At 39.1% G+C, this 9,968-nt stretch overlaps 1 protein-coding gene across 5 annotated transcripts in view; it reads right to left on the minus strand.

The window, feature by feature from the left end:
• The window catches only part of HMGCLL1 (3-hydroxy-3-methylglutaryl-CoA lyase like 1), a 192,363-nt gene extending 190,038 nt beyond the window's left edge, over window positions 1-2,325 (minus strand). For 3 of the 5 annotated variants that reach the window (XM_040473799.1, XM_040473797.1, XM_040473798.1), the window contains exon 1: window positions 1,276-2,325. In XM_040473799.1, coding sequence (XP_040329733.1) covers window positions 1,276-1,383 — 108 coding nt within the window. In that variant the 5' untranslated portion in view covers window positions 1,384-2,325. The remainder of the gene's footprint in view (window positions 1-1,275) is intronic. The other 2 variants (XM_040473796.1, XM_040473800.1) reach the window with 2 other exon arrangements.
• Window positions 2,326-9,968: the final 7,643 nt, after the last annotated feature.

Consider the following 9,968-nt stretch of genomic DNA (forward strand, 5'->3'; position numbering starts at 1 on the left):
GAGAGAAATACAATGTTAACATAGCAACAAAAGTCATGTAAAGTCTCAGAGCTAGGGAATAACAATTAAGGATTCCTTATTATATAACAGACTGAATATGAAAGTTAACAGTTACAATAGATAAAAATCAAATTAGAATGCAGAAAAATTAAATAGACATGTAAACATACAAGAAGAATAACTTTCTCTTTTGTGAATTCTCAGCAACAGGCTTTGAACCAGATGACTGTGGCCATCTTTTAAGTAATCGGAAGCAATGTATCTTCTGATTGATTCTGAAGGAATCCACAAATGCTGAATTCTGATTTGTAGAAACAAGATTACAATTTCACATAAGGATACACTAAATGGAGAATACACTAAATGTAAAACTACAGGAAAAGGGATACCCAGTATTAGAATAGTTGATTTAAAGCCACATAGTAAAATGTTTACCTACTAAAATAATTAACCCAAGTTATTATTCTGTTTACAAGATGAACCAGGAATAAACATTTTGCATTTGGCAAAACAAAAAAGAGCTAAACCATTATACTGTTCCTTCCTTTGTCCATGGTTTAACATTCATATAAACAATGATCAATGTCACTACTTGCCAAGTTTTACATTTTGACCTCTTTTAAAGGAAAAGCAAATATATATTTCTTTTTCACCTGCCATTTGAGAGCGCATTAGGCTGCAAACATGTGGATACTATTAAGTTGCCTGTTGTCTCAAAATAGGTATTCAGGAATCACATAGAAATAAATTTTGGGTTGAAATTGCTGTTATTTACAATGTTTTTTTCAAGCTTATTCAAGTGTGTTCAAGCATAAATTGGGGGATAATTACTGGTACGACAGATAATTTCATTCTACCATTTTATCCTCGCCTTGTATGTTGGCTTCATTCCTTTTTCTGCCACAATTTTGACAAATGTGTCCTCTTTGTTCCACAGTACAGGAAAGGAAGTGAAAACAAAGGCACTGTCCCTGGAGGAATGCCTGCAGATAAGATTATATAATGGGTCCCCTCCAAGGGGAAAAACAGAAAAGAAACCGTTTCTTTTGGGGGATCAGGAGAAGGCCACAGGTAGGGATCTTGCTGGATCTGAGCTATAGAGGCGGGTCTACATGTTCACAGCACAGAGATGATGGGGAATCATTTAAGAGGTGAGGCCTAACAAAACGGGACCGCTGCTGGAAGGGCCCTAGGGTGCGGTGGCTACATAACAGGGACAGAGATCAGCTGGCAGTGTGCAAAAGGGTGGGGACACCCTGGGCCGCGAGGTAGTACCTGCGCAGGGTCAAGTGCCCCAGCCACTGAATCCCCGATCCAGAGATGCTCCCGGAGAAGCTGCTGGTAGCTGAGGCAGTGCTTCACCGCTGATGGCACATTCCCCATGGCGGGGCCTGGGACTGCAGACGGCGATGGGAGTGCTCCAGGAGCCTGGAGGAGAGGGATGCGGAGCGAGCGGCGCTGGCCCCGAGCGCGCCCCTCCGGACCACGGGCGGAGAGCACCAGCCCTGCTCCGCGCACTGCGGCGGCGCCGAGAGGGTGGGGAGCGGACGGCAGCGGCGGCTGCGCCCGGGGCAGGGAGCTCGGGAGGCACCTGCGGCGGACGCCCCCAGCACTCGCAACCGGAGAAGAAAAGGAACTGTACCCACGGCTCCTCAAGTGTGGCGCGTTTCCCTTACTGCGCTCAGCGTGCGGGGCTATCTGCCCACGCCCCACTTACCGGCTTCTCACCTGGTTCAGATCCTAAGAGAAAGAAAGGGTGTAAATAAAAGGAAGGGCGCATGCGTTTTTGTGCCGGTGAGTTTGCTCAGTCCCAGCTGCAGACTTTCATGCTTAATGTGGGTTTCTCCAGCCTTGAACTCATTTGAGTTTCTGTTTGATGATAGTAAGCTCGATTTTAAAATATTTTGAGGGCATCCGCAAGGTAAAAACACCGTGTAATAAAGAAGAGAATATACAAAGTACAAAATTGGGGGAAATATCACAGATAACTTGGTAGGTCACCACACTGTCAGTAAATTGGTACTACAAGTTAAGCACTGAGGTAGAATTGAGTAAGAGATACATGGCTCAAAATTATTAAAGCCCTAAAGGCTAAATTCGTTCGAACTGACTATGCTATACAAATCCTTGGGACATTGAATAGGAGTACTCTTTGCTGTGGAGGGGATTGGGAAGATGGTCCTGGAACAGACCATTTCTGTACCTCCTCTCCTTTCACGCAAGCACACTTACATCACCTGGACCCACTCTAAAACTTTTCAGAGTGGGTTCAGCAGCTTGAGAGTGACTAGACATTCATCAAGAACAGTCTTGTGCAACCAAGCGTGCATGGCCAGCCACACCAGTCAGCTGGACTGGTTGCTGTAGCAAATAGAAATCAGAAGCTGGCTGATGTTGCACTACCAGATGAAAGGATACAAAGATTATGTTGTGAAACAGCATAAACACACTTAGAAGGAATTTAACACCCAGAATAAGGACACAATCATTACTACCTGTGAGAATGGTAAGACTTCCCATGGGTAATAGAAATAAAACACTAAAGACCAAAAAAGGCGTAGAATGGAGAGGTATCAGGTAGATCCTTACTGGAACAGCCTTGGAAAAGGCAAAGCCGATGAGGGGATCTTAGACCCCACGGCTTTCACCAAGGAGATTAACTTGGAGAACATGCTCTGAGCAGCCAAACTGAACTCATGCAATTATTGGATGCCTTTAATTCTCTAAAGCACAAAAAAATTCCAATTGTTATTTACCGGATAGTGACTATTTTATAGGCATATATTCATAGTGCTAAATCGATTCTATGTCATTTTTACCAGAGCTCAACTGTTAATTATTTTCCACAAAACTGAAATGCATTTAGGTTGCAACAATGCCTATTACCATTTTTTTTTCTCACTGTTGTAATACTATAACAGGGAACATAAGATTTGAAAAATTTTTAAAGGACCAGTTTGAACAATAGTAATAGCAAGGTAACCTTCATAATGGAGTCAGTCCTTCAAAACTTGAAACAGTTTTGATAATTATTAGTGAAGCCTAAGCTTTTGGAAAATATGACTTCTGAGATAAGCCAAATATTGTATGTCCCTTGGTACTAAGAACACCAAGAAGTAAATTTTAGTGCTTACTAGTTTTCTAAATAGGATAGGTCTTCAGAAAATGTTATTTCCCAATGAGTTCACAATAGTAATACAGTGTTTTGTTTTGTTTACAGAAAAGCCTTATAAATATGAAAATATTTGTTGGCACAGATTAACTTCATGCATTTCATATGGGAAATGCTATATCAAAAATTTAAACTATAAATACCAAAATCATTAGCAATAATAAGGACCAAATATCTTAAGAATGTATAATCTCGGGGCGCCTGGGTGGCGCAGTCGGTTGAGTGTCCGACTTCAACCAGGTCACGATCTCGCCGTCTGTGAGTTCGTGCCCCACGTCAGGCTCTGGGCTGATGGCTCAGAGCCTGGAGCCTGTTTCCGATTCTGTGTCTCCCTCTCTCTCTGCCCCTCCCCCGTTCATGCTCTGTCACTCTCTGTCCCAAAAATAAATAAACGTTGAAAAAAAATTTAAAAAAAGAATGTATAATCTCACAAGTGAAAGGTAGTGAAAATAGATGGGCTTTTGCTGGAAGGTACAGTTTGACGTTAAAGCTAATTATGAATGCAGAAAATTTATAAATTTGAACAGTTACCTTATTGTACATCTTTCTTTTTTACTATTAGAATGAAATTCTCAATATGTACCCCTATTATTACAAATCTAAAAAGCTCTAGATGAAATGAGAATAGATAACAGCAAATCCCTGTGTAGGCAATGTAGCTCTTTCTCCCCATATGCAGGTAAAGAAATGTGGGTTCCATCAGGACAGTAAAAGAAATATTTGTTCAATATCACAAAGTGGGGCACCTGGATGGCTCAGTTGGTTAAGCATCCAACTCTTGATTTCAGCTCAGGTCATGATTTCATGGTTCCTGGGATCAACCCCAGAGTGGGGCTCTCCCTCAGAGCACAGAGCCTGCTTGGGATTCTCTTTCTCCCTGTCTCTCTCTCTGCCCCTCCCCTGATCATGCACCCTTGCACTTGTGCACACATTCTGTCTCTCTCTCTCTCTCTCTCTCTCAAAATAAAAAAAAATAAATAAACATTAAAAAAATCACAAAGTGTGTGGCATACATGATCTGCACTCTATACTACTCTCATTATGCATCAGAACTAAACTATTTCTGCTTCATTGCATTTCAATATTCAAATAATGAGAAGACACAAAAATTCATTGCAAATTAAAAAAATGAATTTCCTGTTTTCTCTAGGGAATATAAGTAACTTTTAAATCATGTATATAGCTTTCAATTACCTGTCTTTCCTGGATTGTTCTTAACTCCCTTCCCTCCTTAAGCTCCTACTCAAAATCCAATCTCTCAAGCAGAGATGTTAATTAATATCTTGGACCCATCCATTGTCTCTTTCTGTTCTGTTGCCTTCTCTCTGCCACATTTCTCTTTGAAAGGCATCACCTATAGCATAGTGAGGCAGAGCCCAAGAACTGGTTTTAGAGTATCTGAGATGGGATACTGATTCCACCACTTAGGAACTAAGTGATCTTCAGCAAGTTCTTTAGCCTCTGTTTCGTTACATGTAGATGGGTGATGATAAAGTTTCTCACCTGAGAGAGCTGTTGCAAAGATGATATGAGCTAGACTATATAAAGTCATCAACACATGGTCTCTGGCACATAGTAGGCACCCAATAAAATTTAACTATTATTACTACTGTAGCCTGGTTTTCTGGTTTATTTTACCTTAAAAAATCTACACTGTACAGCCTGAGAAGTTTTTGAAAGTACATACCTGATCAGTATTTCTAAGCTTAGAATTCTTAGAGATTTCTCATAGAAATCTCAAAGAAGTTTATTAAAACTTCACTCAATTTTTCTTGAGATTCTTAATTATCTTTACAGTCTCATCTCCTGCCCATTTTCTTTTTTTTTTTTTTAATTTTTTTTCAACGTTTATTTATTTTTGGGACAGAGAGAGACAGAGCATGAACGGGGGAGGGGCAGAGAGAGAGGGAGACACAGAATCGGAAACAGGCTCCAGGCTCTGAGCCATCAGCCCAGAGCCCGACGCGGGGCTGGAACTCACGGACCGCGAGATCGTGACCTGGCTGAAGTCCGACGCTTAACCGACCGCGCCACCCAGGCGCCCCCTCCTGCCCATTTTCTAAACTTATTCTTAACTCCAGAAATATCAAAGTTTGTGCAATTCTCAAAGTTATAGGGCTCTCCTATGCTGTATTATCATTTGAATATTTTTTCCATATTGTAGACATTTTGGGAAATACAAAATATGCATGAAGATATCAATGAAATCACCTAACATTCTAAAGCTAGAAATATTTTAATATATTATATCTTAGAAAATAAATTGATATTTTCCATCTATGCTTTTCATTCTGACCATTTCATTTAACATTGAATTAAATTCTTTCAAACTATGATGACAATGGCTATGCAATATTCATATACACATTTATAATCAAAAGCATTTTTTCAATAATCTTCTAAAGTACAGCCTTGGGGCGCCTGGGTGGCTCAGTCGGTTAAGCGTCCGACTTCAACTCACGTCATGATCTTCCGTTCTGTGAGTTCGAGCCCCGCATCGGGCTCTGGGCTGATGGCTCAGAGCCTGGAGCCTGCTTCAGATTCTGTGTCTCCCTCTCTCTCTGACTCTCCCCCATTCATGCTCTGTCTCTCTCTGTCTCAAAAATAAATAAAGGTTAAAAAATTTTTTTTTTAATTAAAAAAATAAAGTACAGCCTTTTACTTATTTTTGAAAGGGAGATGGGTAGCTAGAATATGATCATGTGAATGTTTCTATAAATTATTGTCTAATCTCCAAAACACAACATCTTCCATGATAGTTGTGTTTCTGTCAATTTCTGTTTCTATTTATAACAAAGTTTGTTTTCATATATACAGTATTTTCTCATGTGGTTCATAATTTACTAATATAAGTTTTATCCTTGGTGAAAGGTTTTTGTTTTTGTTTTTGTTTTTTGTTTTTGTTTCTGTTTTTGGTTTTGTTTCCCCCCCATGGGAATCTTCTATGGGTTATTGGTACATCCCTAAAGAATGGCTTCACTTTGGCTTGGCTGGAATTTCCAATGAGTTTGGTTTAACAGCGCTAGGATTTATTTTTGTTGTCGTTAACATCTTAGCTTGAGGTACCATAAGGATATTATGAATCTTTAAAACCATGCACAATGGAATTTGGCTTCAGTTTTCTTGCAGGGACTTCATCTCTCACTCACACACTCACAGATGAACCTTCACCATCTTGTACACACGAAACTGCCTCTGGAGACCTAATGGTTTATGATCTTGGCTCAATTAGCTCCCTTTCTCAGATGGCTATTGGATATCCCATTCCCATGTGATAAAAACACCAGTCTCTGGCTATACAGACTTTTACTCTCTTGTGGGCTTTTTGGCAATATTTAGTACCTGGGTGTGTCCTTGATATCAGTGTTTGAGGGGAAGGAAACGCATCTTTCAAATCAGCATGGGGGGCCTGGGTGGCTCAGTAGGTTCATCCTCCAACTTCGGCTAAGGTTATGATCTCATGGCTCATGAGTTCGAGCCCTGCATTAGGGTCTGTGCTGACAGCTCAGAGCCTGGAGCCTGCTTTGGATTCTGTGCCTCCCTCTCTCTCTGCCCCTCCCCTGTTCACACTCTGTCTGTCTCTGTCTCTCTCTCTCTCTCTTAAAAAAATAAAAATAAACATTTATTTTTTTTTAAATCAGCTTAGTTGTCTATGTTTATCAGAATTCTAACTTGAATTTTTTTTTTTATATAATTACTGTGTTTGCACATACTTTTCAATGCATTCTGGGGTTCCTATCACCTCTAGGAAAGTAAAGGCAGAATCCAAGAGATGGTGAAGTGAACTAAGAATATTAAGTTTAAGTAGGAGAAACTGAGAAACTTACAGTAGAGTTCTAATATTTTGATGAATCCACAAGAAAGAAAACTAGACTGAAGCCACATATTCTCTATAACCCCTCCCATCCTTCTTCCTACTTCTTCTCCATATAAAATGACAACAATAAATTACATAGTTGTGCATTATCTATATCCTAAACAAAGGCTCTCAAATACATAATGAGGAGGGGTTTGTATTCCAGAGACCAGTCGGCCCAAAACTAGGTGGACTGACCATATCAATCCTCTCAAGTGCCAAGTTCTTGGGGGAGAAGGGTCCAGTTAAAACAGGTCATTTCGTGAGTCCCTTTGGTCCCAAAGATGGCTTTTTAAGGGTTTGTATGATGACAGAATGGATAAAATCAGAAGCAAGTGAAAAAATCAAAATAGTAATAGTAATAAGTGCCAAACTGGCATGTAGCCAAGGTACCTACTGGGCAGGGATCAAAGACACATATGGTGAGTCTCAAACAATGATGCTATAGAACTTTGGCAAGTATCACAAGACTAATGTGCACCAGCCTTAAACAATAAAAAAGAAAGAATGAAAACAACTTGGTTACCAATACTGGATGATACCTAAAGGGAAGCAAAGCTTTCATCATCTCAGTTTTATTACTGAAAAATTTAGATAACTTCTCACATATGTTATGTCTGGCTGATCTAAATTGATGGGAAGGATAACAGAATGTTTAAAAACATTCTTGGCATTTGGTCCCTAAAAATAAAGTTCCATTAACAATAGCATTGTTCTGAAATAGAGCATTCTTTTGAGAGTAAGTAATGAGATCTACTTTACCAAAATAACACCCCACCCAGGTGATGGATACCTGGCACTAGAAACAGAAATCAGAACAAAGCTGCAAACCACACTGCTCCAGATGTAGGAGTCTATTTCTTCTTTCACTAATTCAGAAGGATCCGAAAACACTAGATTTGCCAGCTGTGTTATAAAATAAAAGATACAAACATTGACTGTTCACTAACTATTTTTAGCTCATTAGATGGCTGCAGTGCACATAATTTTTGGCAACACATCTAAAAGCATCTTTCCATTCCATTACCTACAAACTCAGACTCTATTTGGCAAATGTTTTATCAGTTAATATATTTTGATGGTTTACAGTAAATGTGACCTTAACAGGTAAAGTATAGTCACTCTTACCCATGGACAGGATCATTCTTTGAATCTGTATAAAGCACTATTAAATCAGAAAACAAGTCAATATGAATTACAAATACAAAGAACTTGGTATTTTGCTTTGCACATAGCAAGCGCTCAATAATACATTTTAGCTTTCTATCCCTTCTCCTCTTTCATATCAAATCAGTTCACTGTTAAGAATATATATATATATATATATATGGCATTGCCCCAGTTGGAGAGACTTTATAAAGCCCAAATTTAATGACGTCTATAGAACATTAGTTTAATTCACTAAAGAAATTTTTTTGATGTTCAATAGTTAATGGGAAAATAAATATGAACAGATATGTAAGACATACCTTCTTGACTTTAAAGGTCTCACATTGTAATGGTGACATCCAAAGAAAACTAAAATTTAACTTTAAATATATATACTAATAAATAAATACTAATATATATATAGTAGCAGATGCATTTTAGTCAGATGACTGTAAGACACTAAATCCTAAAATATAGAATCTAGATTAAAAAAACATTATTTATAGCACAATTTGCATGTTCCTTAAATGTGTATTGAATATTTAAATCCGTAATAAGTATAGGGCACTATACCACCCTGTGAGGAGTAATAATGAACAAGCAGCCTTTCACACAAAAACACTTCTAATTTAGTAGTGAAACATGCCACTCAAATATCTACAACAAAGCAGGATGTTGATGAGTGCCAAGTGATAACATGAAAACCACAGGGGCAGAGCACACTCCATTTTGAGTTAGGGACAGAAGAGAAGGCACCAGAAGGAGGGCATATTTGAGAAGATTGGACAAACCAAGCCCATCATGTGAAGGGGAACAGCAGGGAAAGGAAGAGAAAGATCAATTGATAACAGACTACATTACCACCAAGAGCTATCAAGACATGGAAATAATTTCAAATAAAAGTGTTCATAAAAGTACCTGATCTAATGATATTTTTATGTTCGTGATTATTTCACGGTGGAAATTACAGGTACAATGATCCGTTTCAGTTTTGCCACAGATGAACATAAACACATAAATCCACGGGAGGTGCTAAAACGAGGCTAATTTTAAAGTATTTACTTTGCAAGTCAGACTTTTATATACAGTCTTAGATTTTCTTTAACGTTTATTTATTTTTGGGACAGAGAGAGACAGAGCATGAACGGGGGAGGGGCAGAGAGAGAGGGAGACACAGAATCGGAAACAGGCTCCAGGCTCTGAGCCATCAGCCCAGAGCCCGACGCGGGGCTCGAACTCACGGACCGCGAGATCGTGACCTGGTTGAAGTCGGACACTCAACCGACTGCGCCACCCAGGCGCCCCTTAGATTTTCTTTAAAGTGTGTCATACCTGTTCTTGTAATCTGGGGAGGAAAGATTGGATTTATTAAGTGACAAGACCTATGAAGCACTCCACTGGAAGTTTTAACTATGTGACTGAATTGTCATCTCCATTTAATAGCTGAAGAAACTGAGGCTCAGAGACCTTGGACAACTACACCAAAACCAACAGGAAATGTTAGTGGGTTCAAATTTGTGTATCTCAAAGACTTTGCTCTACCTTTTTTTAATCTCATGTTTTTCAAGAATAAACGATAAACAGGCATTATTCACACACATACAGCCATTTGTTCCTTATAATACTTTCTAGAAAAGGAAACCTTTGTTCGCAGAGGTTAAAATGTTTATTCTAGACCTCAGTCTTCTGATTCTTCATTCCGTGAGATTTCCACAATGTAGGGAGGAACAAATCTTGTCCTAAGTCTGAAATTCAAAGACTTTCAGGCTTGATGACAAAGACTTTCAGCCT

Source organism: Herpailurus yagouaroundi, unplaced genomic scaffold (genome assembly GCF_014898765.1).
Source record: "Herpailurus yagouaroundi ecotype Mexico unplaced genomic scaffold, PumYag 139, whole genome shotgun sequence".
In the NCBI taxonomy this organism is placed as follows: domain Eukaryota; kingdom Metazoa; phylum Chordata; class Mammalia; order Carnivora; family Felidae; genus Herpailurus; species Herpailurus yagouaroundi.